The sequence below is a fragment of the Osmerus eperlanus genome, chromosome 18 (genome assembly GCF_963692335.1).
Source record: "Osmerus eperlanus chromosome 18, fOsmEpe2.1, whole genome shotgun sequence".
NCBI lineage: Eukaryota > Metazoa > Chordata > Actinopteri > Osmeriformes > Osmeridae > Osmerus > Osmerus eperlanus.
Genome location: NC_085035.1, coordinates 4,427,779 through 4,445,659, shown reverse-complemented (window position 1 = coordinate 4,445,659; position 17,881 = coordinate 4,427,779). Strand labels below are relative to the sequence as shown.

At 46.2% G+C, this 17,881-nt stretch overlaps 3 protein-coding genes across 5 annotated transcripts; 1 reads left to right on the top strand and 2 right to left on the bottom strand.

The window, feature by feature from the left end:
* Positions 1–95: 95 nt before the first annotated feature.
* Positions 96–1,145, top strand: LOC134038479 (EKC/KEOPS complex subunit Lage3). Its single transcript, XM_062483857.1, has 3 exons — positions 96–196; positions 489–617; positions 714–1,145. Exons 1-3 carry the CDS (start codon positions 153–155, stop codon positions 820–822), a joined length of 282 nt encoding a protein of 93 aa, XP_062339841.1. The 5' UTR covers positions 96–152; the 3' UTR covers positions 823–1,145.
* Positions 1,146–1,282: 137 nt separating this feature from the next.
* On the bottom strand, positions 1,283–5,457 carry zgc:100918 (Ras-related protein rab7-like). 3 transcript variants are annotated; one of them, XM_062483856.1, is made up of 6 exons: positions 5,252–5,457; positions 4,467–4,501; positions 4,234–4,360; positions 3,879–4,097; positions 3,460–3,588; positions 1,283–3,168 (listed from the first exon to the last, which is right to left on the bottom strand). In XM_062483856.1, exons 3-6 carry the CDS (start codon positions 4,339–4,341, stop codon positions 3,079–3,081), a joined length of 546 nt encoding a protein of 181 aa, XP_062339840.1. In that variant the 5' UTR covers positions 4,342–4,360; positions 4,467–4,501; positions 5,252–5,457; the 3' UTR covers positions 1,283–3,078. The 3 variants fall into 3 exon arrangements, with proteins under 3 accessions (XP_062339840.1, XP_062339839.1, XP_062339838.1); XM_062483855.1 differs by having other exon boundaries at positions 4,467–4,543; positions 5,259–5,457; XM_062483854.1 differs by having other exon boundaries at positions 4,467–4,539; positions 5,259–5,456.
* Positions 5,458–7,280: 1,823 nt separating this feature from the next.
* On the bottom strand, positions 7,281–10,057 carry wdr45 (WD repeat domain 45). The gene is made up of 10 exons (XM_062483853.1): positions 9,901–10,057; positions 9,623–9,779; positions 9,411–9,485; positions 9,213–9,317; positions 8,986–9,091; positions 8,775–8,869; positions 8,541–8,620; positions 8,051–8,361; positions 7,775–7,920; positions 7,281–7,666 (listed from the first exon to the last, which is right to left on the bottom strand). Exons 2-10 carry the CDS (start codon positions 9,669–9,671, stop codon positions 7,557–7,559), a joined length of 1,077 nt encoding a protein of 358 aa, XP_062339837.1. The 5' UTR covers positions 9,672–9,779; positions 9,901–10,057; the 3' UTR covers positions 7,281–7,556.
* Positions 10,058–17,881: the final 7,824 nt, after the last annotated feature.

The window sequence follows — 17,881 nt, the reverse complement described above, 5'->3', positions numbered from 1 at the left end:
TACGTAAAGTTACTCAAAACTCATTTTGAAGTCTTCTTCAGATTTTTTAAAGTCACATTGCAGCAATAAGTGATGAACGTACAAATGGGTACGTTTCCTGTCCCTCGAGAGAATGTGCCGCCACCAATCGTTGCTGGATTTACTTTATCATCATGGCGGATTCCTTCAACAGGCACAAGTCAGTCAAACTGGAATTGTATCCTTTCAGTCCTACGTCAAACAACATTTAATTAATTTGATCGTTGTATTGTCAGTGTATATTAGTTTTATTTGTCAGGCAATAGACAGTTCGGTAGCTAATCTGTAAACCAGAAACAGAGAATGGAAGCTGGCTGCTCAAGCGGGCTTGCTCCATAGAGTAGCTAGTTGAGGAGTTACATTTTGCCGACCTTAAATTCATAGTATAATTAACAATCTGGTTTATGTTATTCGTGCCGTTGTTTCAGCCTGCATGCGATACGCAACAAGCTTCTTTGACAGCCTTGCAGTGCCCTAGACGTTCCTTTCCCGTCAGCGAGAGAGGCTTCCATAGCTCTTCAGTCTCTGTCCCCGGACCGTGAGCCCAGGAAAGGTGGTATTAGCAAGCAGCTTGAAGTGTCTGAAAGCACGCTATCTGTGTGAGTACCTAATCAACAGTCTTCTCATTGTTAATTAGGGCTGCAATGTTTATGACATGTCGTTATGTATGTTTATGTAATTCTTTGTCCTCTCAGGAGGTGGACTGCAGACGAGGCCCGTATACTGCGTGTGTCCGTGGGGTCATTTCTGGACCACCTGTCTCTTGTTATAGAAACCATGGACGCCTTTGGACCCCCAGTTTAACAGTGACCTCACTTGAGAACGACAACATAGTAACTGAACTGGAATAGGGGAACTGCCACTATACAGCCACAGAACTGGAATAGGGGAGATGTATCTACCCTGTTTACGGTGCAATAGAGGCTGGTTACACCGGAAGAGAAGTATGCGGTTCGAGAAATGTCCTACTGTAGGTGGCCCTTCACTTCCTCTTTTATAAAGAGGTTGGAACTATAGGATTGTAATACTCATATAATTTGGCATGGGAGTCAAGCCATGTACAATGACAGATTTGTTGTATTATCAATTGGTGTGAACTATTGAATAAACCTTTTGTATTTGTATGAGTCGATTTTTGGAAACTTTTGCTTTACATGAATGGGATCCCCCACACTGGTGCCTGAAAGTAAAGAATATATTGAGAAAATACTGCAATGTAACTCATTCAAAACATGAGTTATTTAAGAAACAAGCAGTTGTAAAATTATGTTAATGAAGTCAACATTTATTTATCTATTCATGTTGCATGGAGGAAATGAGATTATATGCAGTATATTATGACAGATGGGGAGAGAAAAAAAATGAGTAGAGCAAAAATTACATAGATGAGACTACGGATGTGTTCATTGGATGTAGTTGACAAAGAGAAGAATCACAGGTTCATTTGTTACAATATAATATAGATACAATAGATGATACTGAAAAAGGACAATGCACAGGTTGGGGGGAAATGAAATGCTTACAATAACCCAACAATCTGCATGGTAGTTTTCTTGATGGGACCTAGACAGACGGCTGCTTGATCAACCAGTCTGAATTGAGGTTGCAGTGACTTAAAGGAGTAACGATGATTGCTCTCCTGTCTACAGTAGATGGACAGCTCCTGAGTATGTACAGCCTCTATATATGCAGGGGTATGCATGTCTGCTAGTGTATGTGTGTGTGTGTGTGTGTATGAATAACAAAATGACAAATCTAACGAGGTATAAAATGACGCCATAGCAAAGCACACCATAGAGCTACTAACGCAGAATGGCAGTTGAGCCAAAGGAATGTCTGATGGAACATAGAGATGCATCTCTCCTCAGTGTGTTTAGAAAAAAAGTGTTCTAAACTCCACGTCCCTCTGCTGCACTGCTCCTAAAAGATACACAAATGGGGAGGGGAGGGGGGTAGTTCAGCATTTGTGGACCTAACAGTGTCGTTTTCACTGTTGATACAGTCGAGATCAAACTACTACGGACCCCGGAGACAGAGAGGTTACATTCAATCACTTGGCAAAGGAGCCATGTTCCCTCATCATGCTTCCACACCTACAACCATTGAACTAAGTCGGGTTCAGAACCGATGGGATTCATCGCTCGGATTTTGCACGTCGGACAACTTGGCGACCAGGGATGCGCCCGTGTGTCCACGCCCCTCGTCCTGGTAACGAGCGGCCTCAAGTGTCTTTCCTATTCATGCGTCCTGTTCTGACTTCCTTCTGATTGCATGCTGATGACAACTGCATCTGGTTCACTTCAAGATGGAAAAAAAAAACTAAACAAATGTATCTTAAGACGGGGCCTGGGTCACAAACTGTTTGGCAACGTAAGGACTGAGAGGCAGAGAAAAAAAAAAAAAACTATACATACTGTAATATAAGTATATAGATCTGTCCCAATAATATGTCTCATGAGATGGAAGGCACAGAACATGTGACTAGGTAGAACTTCTTCCTGACCAATGAATCAGGACCAGTGTTTTCTCACCCCCCAACTGGTTACAGTCATGAGGGGTCAACCAAGCCTGATCCTAGGTCACAGACGAAGGGCCAACCTGTACCTTGATACTTGCACAGATAGACAGTAAGATGGCCATGACCTTCTAAATCTAAACAGGATAGGTCTGTACTCACGGTAGAGATGAGAACATTAAAACCACAACAAAATACATGATTATATCTTTAGAAATCATTATAATATGAGGATAATGATTGGAATATCCATAGTATCAACATTTCTTTTATGTCTTATTAAAAAGTGATGCTGTGCAAGCGTGGGGTTTTCTCCTTTTCTACTGGTTCCCGACTGGAGATGGGGAGTTAAGAAAAATAAGTGTTTTCATATTTTTTTTGTCATGATTTTTTTTTTTTTATCATCATCATCATCATCATCATCATCTGGAAACTTCTGTGGCTGTGGAGGGGACAAAGACAGGGTGGTGTAAGCCCCATCCTCCCTCCACTTCCTCCTCTTCTCCTGCCCTCTCCTTCTCTCTCTCTCTCGTCCACCTGTTCTCTCAGCAGTTGCAGCCGTCGCTGGTGGAGGAGGGTCGGTCGTCTCGCAATTTGATCTGGTCGGGGAAGTCGTACGTCTCCACCTCAGACTCCTGCAGGACGAGCAAAGACCACAGACGTCTCAGCAGGACACCTCAAATGGGGTTTAGGTGCACACAAACTCTCACATGGTTTTGGTGCACACAAACTCTCACGTGGTTACGTCACAATACAAATGAGTCACGCACAGGAGAGCCAAGTAAACCAGTCTAACAGGTGTTTCCCTACGGTCACCACAGGGGGAAGTGAACCAATAAATTGGACTGGTTTACGCATGTAGCTGAAGGCTGCAGCTCTATAAAGAGCCATTGAGGACACGCACAGTGTTAGATGACGGCATGTACCTGTTTGAGGGCATTGCGGGCAATGGTCTGGAATGCTTGGTCTACATTGATGGCCTCTTTGGCACTCGTCTCGAAGTAAGGGATGTTGCTCTTGCTTTGACACCATGCCTGGGCTCGCTTTGTCGTAACCTTCGGAAACAAAACACACGTCTCGCCGTTATCACAGAAAGCAAGCTAGCTACCTAGCAAAGTCTTTAGCTGTGTGTGCTAATAGCTCGCTAACGTCAATACAGTAGCTTGCCAGCTAGCTAACATTTTGCTTGGTCACTGACTTGCCTCCAGCTAGCTAGCTAACATTAGTGAGCCTTTTTGTAACGTTGGCCACAAAACTCAAATCCCGGCCACAAAACTCAAATCCCGCGCCAGCTCATCAATACGTCGGGGGGGGGGGGGGGGGGGATCATCTGCTTTCCACTCACCTGTCTGTTCTCCAGGTCGATCTTGTTGCCTAGCACCACAAAGGGGAAGTTCTCGGGGTCTCTGGGGCTGGCCTGGATGAGGAACTCGTCCCTCCAGCTGTCCAGGGTCTTGAACGTGTTGGGTGCCGTGACGTCATACACCAGCACACAGCAGTCGGCGCCACGGTAGAACGCCACGCCCAGAGACTGGAACCTCTCCTGACCTGCCGTGTCCCAGATCTGAAAAAAAGATAGAGGAGGGATATAAAGAAGGATTGGTGGTTGAAGGTGACAATTGCAGTACCCTGTCATTTATAACAGTGTCTAATATGCACGTGTGCGCACACACACACACACACACACACACAGGACTTACCTGCATAGTGACAAGCCGATCATCCACCATCACTTCTTTGGTAAGGAAGTCTGCTCCAATGGTGGCCTTATACTGGTTGCTGAACTTCTTATTCACATACTGGTTCATCAGTGAGGTTTTCCCAACACTGGTGACACAACACACAGACATTATGTAAACACACCTACACACACTCAAAGTCTTTAAACGTGTCTGTCATTATGTTTTATTTGGTTATTATAGTAGTCACTTACCCAGAGTCGCCCAAAATGATCACTTTCAGCAACACCTTCTTACGGGATGCCATCCTTCCCTGCTATATTCTGCCTAACTGTGTGGAGGGGATAACAAACCAAACAATGATCAAGAATAACGAAATGCCAACTGAGATACTACACAACTAGCTAGCTGACAGGATTGTTAAAAAAAATCTAAATTTGACAAACGTACTAGAGGGCAGCTAGCAAACAAGCTATATTAAGCATTGGTAGCATTCGATATAGTTAACACTAGCTGCAATGACATTTCTGATGAGTAACAATCATGACACGTTAGCGACGTTGCTTGTTAGTTGCCCATTTTGCATCTAGCTTCCTTGTGGGCCCTTTAAAAAATAGCAGCTAACTATAAACCTAGGTTTGGTAACATTTAGCTTGCTGCCTGTTCGCCTGGTACCAGTACAGTAGTTCTGGCATAACAGTACAAGTACTAGAATCAACTAAACAAGCTAAAACATCATGACGCTAGCACTGCTGCCCTAATGGCAGCCAAATCGTACCAACTTGGTGGTAAGTTATCCATTTACCGTTAGCTTACCGTTAGCTTACCGTTTTTCATTTATTTCGAAGAAAACGTTGAAACCCCCACTAATGTTAGCTAGCTAGCTGGAGGCAAGTCAGTGACCAAGCAAACGTTAGCTAGCTGGCAAGCTACTGTATTGACGTTAGCGAGCTATTAGCATACTCAGCTAAAGACTTTGCTAGGTAGCTAGCTAGCCAGCATGAGCTAGCTACCCAGTAATATAATTTCGAGACAAAACATCTTACCTTGTGCCCGTCGAAAGTATGATAGCCTACAGCACGGGACAATTATGTCCCTTGTTGTAAGTTGGCAAGAAACTGTTTCAATTTGAAAGTGAAAATACAGTCGACTTAGTCCCTTTCTTTTCTGAGAGAACATCCGCTTGTGTTGTGCTCAGCTGTGCGGTTGCCCAACATCAGAGAAGTCACGAGGTATTGACGCGTTGATGTGTCGAAACGCCCCTTAATCACAACCACAGCCAACAATCATAGGGTTTGATTAAATCACTGTGATGAGATGTTGATGAATACAGTTCTTTGGACCCGTGTCCGGGCAGATCACCAGACTCTAAACAAGAGATTTATGCATAGCTTATCTATATGAGCTGTTGTTAATAGGCTATACTGTTATGGCCAAACGTATTGGCACTGTCATACATTTTGTGTTTTGAAAAGTTTGCTGATTCAGATGTTGTGGTGGTGATTACATTTCGTTCTAGATTATTTTTCATTTTTTTTATTTTATTGATCATATTCATTTAAAATAAGGACGTAATTGGTCCAACAAAATTTACTTTAGCGCAAAACCCCACATTTCACTGTTTTTAGGCCCTGGCACAAGACGACCAGCTAACATAATTTCACTAATCATATGATCAGCACATGGGTTGGCTTGTTTCTTATATTAAAGCAACTACAACTTCAGTTAACCAAACCTATGTTTACATTGATGTTGTTGAGGTCAGACATGACCAGAATGAGAATTGAAGCAGAAGGGATATCATTAGTGTTAACTCCAGTGATGCCAGGTTCCCAGCTCTGGGATGCTCATTTCAGTTTGAACAATCTTTTGAAAAAACAGTCTGGACTTGGAGGTGTAAATATATTGTATTATGTTGGTTCACTGTTCTGTGTCACAGTGGCTTTCTATGTACAACCAGAATAACTAGTAGTCCCAGGTTCCAGCCTATCTGGGGAAGAAATGCATAGAAGCTCCAGCTGGCGACGTCTCTGTCTCTGACAACGCCTATCTGACTGGTATGAACATGACCTTGGAGTGATAAATGGATGGATGGAAAAAAATGACAACAGATATGCCCAAGCCTCTGCTGGAAGTTTATGGCATTGCCAACACAATGAGGAAAGCTTAAGAAGTATGAGGACACACTAATGATTGTGTTGGACTTTTTCTTCTGCCCTATATGACCTCTACACTCTCCACCCAAGGGTCCTGACCAGTGTTGACACTGAGACCTCTGAAGTTCTGTGCGCCTACCAATAATGCAGGGTATGTTTTCTGTTCTCCTTTTACCTACACCACCTACTCTGTTTCACATCAGACCTGCTGGAGAAGTCTAGGGTGACCTTTCATCTTCTTGATGAAAGAGACAAACACATCATCTACCAGGCGATGACCAATCCCATCTCCTTTTGGTCATGTTTTAGTGTAAATCTACGATCACAGACCGCACCACTCTGCTGTTTGTTCTCCCCAGAAATGACGCTCATCACCCCCCCTGACGACTTCCCCGTGATCAGCCAGGGTAAGATAACTGGCAAGCATTCACGACAAAGAGGAACTGGTAGCTACTGATGTAATCAGATAATCCTAATGGCTGGCACCCATCCACTATATACTGTATGCCTGTAATCATTCTGTCACCATTTGTCATTGTCTCTTACATGGCGATTGACATCCATGGCTTCAATGCCGATGGGAAGATGAGCATCTACAAGTTGACTAATGATTGCATGCACCGTGGCAGCCTGAAGTTCGAGCAGGAGCTGTGCGAGGAGCAGGTTCAGCCTGACGGCAGTGGTCAAAGTTCAAAGTGGAAGAATGTCACCACAAAGTCAGGAACAAAGCTGAATCAGGGCCATTCAATTCACCAAAGGTTTTTGTATTCAGTGAACTTCCTCTTCTGAGTGGCTGACATTAGTTGAGTCATTCATTCTGGGTTTGACCTCAGTTGACATGCTGAAAACGCCAAACGGTGGAAGCATTTCTTACTATCCACTCTCCACGAGAATAAGGACAACACAAACAAGTAGTAATAAAAACTTCTTTAGCTACTTTTATAATTAGATACAATGGATTACAAACACAAGACGGTCATACAATACAGACTTTGTGTGTTTCTGTGCAACGTTTCTCTTCCGGCCAAGGACCTGACTACACCTCCTCATCCAGAATGTTCTTCATCCTCATCGATATCATTGTCGTCACTAAGTCTCTCTTCTTTCCTTCCTTTTCTCCTCTCTACCTCTCTTTCTCCTCCTTGCCAGCTGCCTCTTCCTGCAGCAGCTGTATCTTGCTAGGCGTCGTTAAAAGTCGTCGTCGTCACAAATGTCCAGATAAACGTCGAAGGCTTCGCGGTTACAGTTGCCATCCGGAGTGAACACGTACTTATGGAAGGTCCCATCCACGCAAATAGCTAGAGTGGTGATGATAAAGAAGAGGAAAGACCTTTAGACGGGATGTAATTGTACAACATTTATGGACCAAATGATAGAAGATTGACGCATTGATCTCGCACTCTCACCAATGACAGAGTTGACATTTTTGGACGTGTTCTTTCCAAACGCACAAATGCACGCGCACTCAGCTGGCACTGTGAAACTAGCCAATGACCACTGGCTGTCCACATACTGACCAATCACAGGGCCCACCTTCCCCACACGAGCCAATCTGGAGGAGGGAAGGGGGGAGAGACACAGGAAATGGACAGAAGCTGAAAGAACATTCGACAAGGGTCAAACAAAAGCGCAAAGAGCCAGGCAGATGTCGGGCCCGCCCCCACGGACGACGGGAAACGTACGCGGAGCGTCGGTTGAGTTTGGTGTCCTTCAGAGCGAAGATGTGCACCGTGCCCTTGTCACTGGAGGCGCACAGGAAGGAGGAGTCGTGGCTGAAGTTGATGCAGTAGAGGGTCGCCGGGTCCGTGCCTCTGCGGAGCTCCACCAGCTTGTCTCTGGTCGTGGTGTCGAACAGGCGGATGAGGGTGCCCTTGCGGGAGGCCGAGGCCGCGACACTGCCAGGCTGGTTCAGCGCCAGGCAGGCGATCTCACTCTGGTGGGCGTTGATGGTGAAGGGGGCGGACGACGTGCCGGGCTTGGTGTTCGACAGGTCCTGGAGAACGCAACCAAACCAGAAGTTAAAATGACGAATTCAAGTTAACCAGATCACACGTTAAGAATGGGATTCAGTAGCAGGGAATGTTGTTGTTGATAATGTGATACAAATAAAGTAACAGTAAAGGTCACGTGTGTGCTTTGCAGGTCTTCAGTCTTATTGAAAGTCACGCTCACCACCAGTTGCAGACTGCCACATTTGTGACCAGGGAAGACTAGCAGCTGTTTCTCCATACTGGGACACAGATCACACAACCCTGACAGAGACGAGAGCGAGAGAGACAGAGAGAGAGGGCACTGGTCAAATTAATGGGAAGTTGTGTGGAGCTGATAAGCTTGCCTATTATGTTTCTACCCCTAATCAGAGAGAAGAGAGAGAGGACAGAGAGAAGGGGGGGGGGGGTAACATACCTTTAGGATTGTCTCGGGTGTCAAACTCAAACAGTTTTACAGGGTTGTCAGGGAAACTGTAAACGTATATCCTGTTCTTCAAGACAATGATGATTCTGTGAAGGGACATAAAAGAGGGTTTCGCGCGGACATCCTGATGACAACAGCCCCATCGATCGCAATCGTCTACTCATCTTCACTGCTTTTGCCGCCGAAGCGGGAAACCACTCACTTGTCATGTCTCATGCGCACCGCAAGCACAGGCTTGGTGAAGGTGAACTCCAGAACCAGCTTGTCCTTGGGGTCCCGTGCCTCCCTGGCATCATCCCAGATCAGCACTGGAACCGCATACACACAGGCAGACACACAGCACTTACCGGTCTGAGAAGGGTTAGGAAAGCAGGCTTCTCGTGAGAGAAGGAAAGATTAGGGGGTCGGGAGTAGAATGCCTGTACTCACTGGATATCTCGGAGAACTTGGGGCTGACTCCTCCTCCAACAACAGCCAGGAGGTTTGATCGATGCAGCATGGAACACAGGGCCACACTACCCACCTGCTCATGGTCTGAAACACACACACACACACACTCACTCACTCACACATCGTGTCAATGCAAATGTCTACATGTTCCAACATACCCATTAGGGAATCACTCACCAAGATGTCCCTTCTCCATAAGAGGTTCTACGTTGTAGATTCTGACACCTGTCTCCATGGCACAACAGAAACAACCTTTGGATAGGAGAGATGGAACAAGGGTGGGAGATGGAGGGAGGGAGAGAGTGGCGAGTCGATCATGATGGAAGACAGTCATACAGCGGGGATGTGAGAAAGGAAATGTATATGTTTCTCGGTCGGGGTTTACTTACTCTGATCTTGGTTGAACTGGAGGGTGTTGACTCCTCTCTGTTGAGCCATGGTTGGACGACTCGACGGTTCAACCACTTTGATGGATAACTCTTGTACCAACTATAAAAACTCAGAGGTAGTATATTCAGTCTCGTCTTAGGTACGCGCGTTGCTTTCCTTTAGGAGACAATACATGTTGTTAGTCAAGTGAACAGGGCAACCAACGCAGCGAGCTAACATAACGCATTCCTTTCCGCATGCCAGTGTTTACTATCAGGAGAATTTGTAAGAGCCTTACCATGCAGATATGACAAAAATAAGTTAGCATAAAGTGATCAAATGCAAAAGGTACATACAGAGTATGTTGCAACCGACTACTAGACGAAATTAAGTTGTTGTTGTTATTCTGTGAAAATGACGCGTCTCAACGTGTTTCCGGTTTTCACCAGTACAGCTTCTTCGGCAGTCGTGGATACTACTTCGCCATCTAGCGGTATGGAATGTTTTTGTCTTAAAAAAAATAGAAAAGTGTTCTTAAAAAATTACCAGAACCAATAACTCATATGTATCAACAGCGTTGCAATTGATCGTTTTGTATGTACCGTACAGTATCACACTGTTATTTCTTTGGAATTAGCCAATATTCCAGACAGACCCTCATGTCAGACTCTAAAATGAACACAGGGATCAAATACAATCAAAACACTGTTTCAATATGGAGCTTTCATAAGGCTCACAGACACATGCTCCCTTGCTCAGCGACATGGATGGCCGCTGTTGAAAATGCAATATAAATCCAATATAAAGTGGATCAGAGGAAAGCCATTGTACTTTTCTACTGTCCACTCTTGTTTATGAAAACTGCCTCAGGAAAGCTATAATGAAAGGTTTACTGGTGCATTACAATTACTGCAATATAGCATCTCATGGGGATTTAATACACACTGTGGACTTACAGGTTGAGCATGTTAGGTATTACAGCAGTGTTTGTTTGTTTGTGTGTGTGCCTATGAGTATGTTTGTGTAACTGTGTGTATGTTTGTGTGGGTGTGTGTGTGTGTGTGTGAGTAAGCTCATAGACTTGAAGGGATTCAGTAATGTGGAGTCGAAAGAAAGAATTTGATCCCAAAGCACCATGACAACGTGTGTGTGTTTGAGCTTGCATTTGATACCGTCTGTACTTCCGTCCTTTCTGTTGTGAAAGGGCACAGGGGTGATGCTGCAGACGCCTGTGTGCGTGTGCACGAACGTGTGCGTGTGCACTAGCACCTGCGGCACTGAACCGCCTCGCTGTTTGAATGCACAAACAGGCCGACACGACGGAGCTATCCCACTGGTGAACGAAGCGTGCCGAACAACGCCACAACAGCCAGTACCACATGCTCGGTCACAGGCGACCGGTCAGAAGGGAAGAAAAAACACGGCGAGCCTCAAGGTGGCGTCGTAGATAAACAACTGAGGAGGAGATCCCGTTCTCGCATCTGATCTCGTGTCGTGTCCCGTCACGGAACACCCCTTCCACGCCAAGCCACATCGGATAACAGCATATCGCTTCGCGTAACGTCACGTCAGACACCATGCATCAAATCCCCTTACTATCCCATCCCGCCACATCAAATGACGTCTCGGTCGAGTCGATTCACATCGCCTTACATCTCGTCACATTATACAGAAGGGAAAGTAGGATAGGTAGTTTGAGACAGAGAGAACAAGTGGGACAGACAACAGAAAGAAACCTGTGACCCAGAACACAAAAATCAGGCCAAACCTCTCTTCCATCTCACCACATAAACCAGACACAGACTCTGTCTCTGTACAGTTGATGATTAAATCTCTCTCCATTACTCCCTCAACCTCAAGGCCCCTAGGCATCCCGGTGCTGCCTCAGTTGGTTTCCAGGCAATTCTGTGGTGGTGGTGAGGTGAAGACCAGGTCTCAGAGTTTGTGTGTTGACGCATTTGAGCTGGCGCACACACACACACACACACATGCAAGCATGCATGCACACACTCACACGTACACACCCGCACATGCACTTTTTATGAGGACACGTCTGACACGTGTTCGCAGACCACTGTTTGGTTTCTGCGCCTAATAACTGGTCAACAATCAATACCTTCGCTCAAAAACTTTAATGAGCAAAAATGTTGCAAGCACACGACCCAGCCATGTTGCCGGTAATGATGTTCTGAAAGTGGATGGAAGCTAAGGTTATGTGCCCTCACGGGCACGTGACGTGATTAACACTAATATGCAAAGGTGACGAAGAGCAACCGCGGCCACATCACAAAGAGGTCAAAGTTCTGCTCTTCCTGTTAAAACTCCAAACACAGTAATCATCATCTTGTTCTCCCCCTAATTAACACCAAAACAAGCACACCCTGTCCATTTCGAGGCGTTCGCTGCAGACTGTATGTATCTATACTTGACCGGAGGTATTTTTCGGCGGCATGTCTATTGACCAAGGTTTGTCTCTGAGCATCATTCGTTCTAATTAACAGAAACAACTAGCCAATACAACGGTCCTGCTGACTGGGAACATCTAATGATTAAGGCTCATTAGAAGGAGAACATGTCGCGTTGATGATGCGGCACGTTCACACATAGGCGAGGAGGAAAGCAAAGCTGCAGCAATCTTCTTTTTCACTAAAGCCCCACAAGCTGCCTCTCGAATCACACACAATTAAAACCAATTAAACTGTCTCTGTGAGATGCCGCAAAGAAACAAGACCCCCCCCGTCCCCCCCTCTCCCTTCTCATGCTGCCTGTGTGTATGTGTCCATTAGGATTAGCCTCATCCTGTCTGGTTTACCTGACCAACCCCCCCCCCCCCCAACCCCCCCCCCTGTGGCATCATTAACACAATGGGACAATAACACTGTAGTGAGCTGATGACCACAACTGGGGAAATAGCTTTCAGAATGTTAAAAGGGTGTGAGAGGGAGAGAGCGTGGGACCCATGATTGGCTGCCAGAAGTGAAGGATGTCCCGGGAAGCCTGTAGTGGTCCACGCACGGGTAGTACCTGGTGCAGGTGCAGAGAGAGAGAGAGAGAGAATGAAAGAGAGAGAGAATGAGAGAGAGAGAGAGAGAGAGAGAGAGATAGAGAGAGAGAGAGAGAGAGAGAGACAAGCGTTTTACTCTGCGGTCAGCTCACTCAGGATAAGAGTGATTTGCTTTAAAAAAAAATTCACACAGCACAATTGTTATCCTTTCATGTTGTGTGATGGAGAATTCACAATTATAAAGTTTATCTACAGGACAAATGGAACCACTTTGTTATTTACGTGTGGGAGGGTGAGATCCAATTCACCACCCACAAAAACACACTCACACAAATGCACCGACACACACACACACACATCACGATCTCATCCCAAATCATCCCACACATTTATTAGACAGGAATTAGTCACTTAACAAAAGGAATGTGACTTCTAGCCCACAATAGGCCCTGATTTTAATCACTGTCGCTTGCAGTACAAGCCAGCTGCAACTTGTCAATAAAATACTTTTAATCTTTCGAACAAATACTGTGTTCCGTTTTTGACGTTTTCTGCTTGAAAATCTAAATTCAACCTAGATAACACAAGATCCACAGGTTTTGGGCAGTTGTTTAGAATAGGACCCCTCAGCTGTATAGAAATCCACCCTCCAATCTGACCTGCCATGTTCCATACAGTCACAGTTCACAAGCAAATAAGAAAGATTATTTTCCAGGGATCCCTTCCCCCCCATCTGCCACCCTCTCTCTCTCCGCGAACAACTCAACGCGGGCGTCCGCAGACGCAAGAGAACACGCAGAAACACACCCGCTTCTCTCTCTCTCTCTCTCTCTCTCTCTCTCTCTCTCTCTCTCTCTCTCTCTCTCTCTCTCTCTCTCTCTCTCTCTCTCTCTCTCTCTCTCTCTCTCTCTCTCTCTCTCTCTCTCTCTCTCTCTCTCTCTCTCTCTCTCTCTCTCCCCCCTGTGTCCCCCTCTCCCCCTCTCCTTTAATCACTGGTTCTCTGCTTTGATCCTGTCTCCATTAGCTACATCTGTGGACCGCACACAAGCCTGAGCTATGAGCCTGAGCTCTCCGCCCCTGTAACCCTCCGAACTTCCCTCCCCTCCGTTTCCCCACTCAGGCAGGCAAGACGTTGTCTCTGGGATCATACCAGCGACGTTGACAGAATCAGAACCTGGTCGAAACACGGCCCTCTGCATTTGAGTGCAGTACATCATGGCTGCCTGGCTAGGTAAATGAGATATGCTCTGAGCCAGTATGCTAAACAGTGTCTCGGAGAAGTGCACACACCAGGTGCTCGCGAAACTCTCCGAGATACACACACACATAGATGCTGCCCATCTTAGGTACACCAGATTAGTTGAACTGTGTCCACCTTGTTGAAAGGCTGAGACAGAAAGAGAGAGACCGAGATGGAGAGAGGGAAGGAGAGAGGGAGAAAAGACAGGGAGAGAGAGAGAGGGGGGGGGGGGAGGGGGTTATGGACCGTCACTCAGATGTGGTGTTTATGTGCCAGTCAGAATGACTGGCACGACAAGGCTCATCCGCCCTTCTCCCATCAACACTCATTACGGCCTTCCAGTATCTCTGGTCTACGTGGCGACAGTGCCTGGATGGTGACAGGGAGGCAGACAGGAAACGTCTCATCGCCCGCCGAGCGAAACTTCCATCCCGTCGGCGAGAGAGCCTTTCCTTAAGACGGTCGACAAGCCCCCAGGGGGAAAGCTCACAATGTGACAGTGTAACTGTACGACACAGCACGCCCCTCAACGAGGAGGTGTTCCGCCAGATGAGACTTCAGATGAACCGGGATCATCTCTGATCTTGGCCGGCCTGTGCCGGTCACATGACGTTCATCTGACGGTCATGTGGATTTCCTGGAAGCCCGTCTGGATAAATCTGCCGTCTGTTCCACCACTCTATGGAAAGATGTGAGATAAGACTTGTGCGCTTCTGGTGTGCTGTTAGGGATTATTAGTCTATAAACTGGGGCTGTCTGATGTGAGAGGGACAACACTGGGTGAGACCTTTCAAGGAGTCACAGGCCGTTTTCGGTCAGACAAATAAACAGACAGTTCTCTGAGAAATGCGTTGGACAACAGGCGAGTTCCGAAGGGTCGTGTGAACAGAGATTTCACATGGAGGTCAGGTGGCAGTAGAAATTGTCGATGCAATGAGGAAAGCTGGCACAACTTATGATGTAAAGCCTTCCCAAGACAAAACCCAAGATTCATTTGAATTTAGCTGAGGATTAATTTGACTGAGCACTCATACACACACACACACACACACACACACACACTCTGATAGGGTAGAGTGGATTAAATAGAAGAAAATACAAGGGTGAGCCATAACTACCCCTTGACACATAAAACCTTAGATTAACACTTCTCTCACCTGGTAGTGCTCCTCACCTCTCTCTAATCTTGTTCATCGCCTCCGAAGTGAGATTGATGCCTCGGGAACCGCAAATCGATACCCATGTTTCCCTGGGGAGGTAGATTAATGCGGCTCTAGGAGCCAGGGAAAGGCAGTTAAGTAGAACACTCCCCCCTCAGGACATCACTCACATCTTAATTAGCTGCTGGTGGGACAGAGGCTGACACACTGGATGTGGAGGCGGTTTGTGTGCATGTGTGCATGTGTGTGTGCACGCTCGTATGGTTATGAAACCGTTTAATAACAACACTAAACCAGTCTCCCTTACCAGAAGATATACACTCCCTTGGCAGATTTAGGAAACAAAACATCATCCATCAAAACATATGCTAGCTCTCTTGGCCTAGCTATCACCGAATCTCTGCATTGATGAAATATGCGCACACGGGCATGGGAAACATCTTCTCCTACTTTGAGGGATACGCTCGCTTAGATGAACTTTTCTTTGCTTTTAAAGAAAAAAAGATTGTACCGTTATCTTACCGTGCACAGCTTATTTGGCATCTGACCATAGGGTCTTTCAGCAAGCAAAACGAAACGTTCAATCCAACACATTGGGATTTAAAGAGAAGCAGAAAGTAAAGCACCCCCACAACTGATTCAGAACAGGATGTGAACCTCACCTACACAGTTTATCTAACCAATCGTTGCCTGGAAATGGAACGAAAACCGTCGTTATCAAGTACCTCTCTCCGCTCTCAGCGAGCTCTGAAACCCATAGAACAATGCTGGGGGACTTTTAAAAGATGTGAGTCACATAATTATACAACATCTAGCCAACAACATAATTCACACCCCGCAGTGCCGAGAGAGAGAGAGACGGATGCCTCTTTTGTGTGGTTCATGTGCGTGTTTCATTATGGTGCAACCCGGGTCTAATGGTCAATGCTGCTGCTGTAGGGTGGAAAAAGCTCTCTCCTAATCCGTAGGGAGGGGGAGCAGAGAGAGGAAGGAGAGGGGAGGGAAGGGATGGAAAACAGAGAGAGAGTTGGAGGGGGGGGGTGCAGAGACAGAGAGAAACTCTAATCTTTCTAAAACAGTCATTCTCACATGATGAGTCGTGTAATAGCGTTAATTAATGTAAATAGAGCCTTTGTTGTTTTTCAAATCAGTATTCATTAACGGGGGGTGCATTGATTAATGCTCATCACCGTGATTATCCACCTCTCTTGGCGTCTCCCTTGTCTCTGCACGCAGGAGTAATTCGGGGTGGTTCGGATATAGAACACTCAATCAGGACTTTATCTCAATTCTTCTCTCGACAACATTCCACGGTGTGCTTTTAGTACAGGCTAGTAATGTGATTGTACTGCACCACATGGTCTGACCGGCTGTGTTGACTGGTTAGGGCCGGGTTCAAGTGAGATTGGCCGGTTGTGGTTTCGAGCAGGCTGGCTTGCCGACGGCAGGTAGGGGGGTCCAGGTAATTGGCTGCTGATGCAGGTGACTGGCAGGCTGTTCCCGGCTTTTGCTAGGGCCTTTCTGGACCTCACGCCCCTGGTACAGTAGAGCCAGTCACAAGGCAGCTGTTGACATCACACAGTAGTTGCTCTGTCTCGACCAGGAGGAACGCTCAGTAATAACAACGTTCGGCGCCAAGCCTAATGAGCTGGGTGGCACCATTGCCTCAGGGACAGGGACCTCCTGACCAGCTTATGTGTGTGTGTCTGCGTTTGTGTCTGTGTGTGTGTGTGTGTGTGTGAGTGAGTGTGAGGCATGAAAAGTGTATCCACATCTCACATTCTACGTATTTCATAATTTCGTGCCATGTTGGTTCAAAATCAGATCAGACCAGGATAAATGGGGCTTGACATGGCATCTTGTTAGAAATAGGGTCAGATTAGAGAAGATCCATACCTGACACTTCACGCTGCAACTTGATCCTGGAGTGCTCCTCACTACCCATGAGCCCATGTCCCCAGCAGCTGGGGCTCTGTAATGGATCTCTGATGACTTCCTTCCTGCTCATCTGCTCTAGCCTGTTCTGTCCTGTTCCATCCTGTTCTAGCCTGTTCTATCCTGCTCTAGCCTGTTCTATCCTGCTCTATCCTGTTATATCCTGCTCTATCCTGTTATATCCTGCTCTATCCTGCTGTATCCTGTTCTATCCTGCTCTATCCTGTTCTATCCTGCTCTATCCTGCTCTATCCTGTTCTATCCTGATCTATCCTGTTCTATCCTGCTCTATACTGCTGTATCCTGTTCTATCCTGCTCTATCCTGCTGTGTCCTGCTCTGCCCTTTTCCATCCTGATATATTCCTCTCTCTCCTGCCCTGTTCTGTTTGGCTCTCCTGAGAAGTACCCGAGGTGAGTGAGAGGTCACAAAGTAGAGAGACATTCAGTGAAACACGACAATTCATCATAAATGCCCTTCTACGTAGTAGGGTTCTAAGAGTTATCATGTTGTTTGAGACGAGTTTTGACACAGTGGTTCAGGGTAGTTAATTATTAAAAGCGGAAATGTGACAAAATCTTTGTCTCTCTACGTAGAGGCATTTGTGCAGTAAAGACTATGTTCACCATACCCTTTCCATCTGACATGTACAAACCTCAGACTTTATGTGCAAGTTTTATGTTTTTGTATGTGTAGGTGGTGGGGGACTTTGTTTTCCGAATGCTGAAATATTCATAATTTCTTACCCCTTGACATTGAATTACTCTCCATAAAACATTTAACAACACGTTTGACTGACGCATAACATGAAACAATGGTGTGGGCAAAGTCAGCGAGCGTGCGTGCGACGGCGCGTTGCGTCTGTGTTCCGGGGCCTTCCACTGTGAACCACTCTGTGTTTCTGCCATTCTGGTCTCAATGTACTGGACGCTCCACCTTTC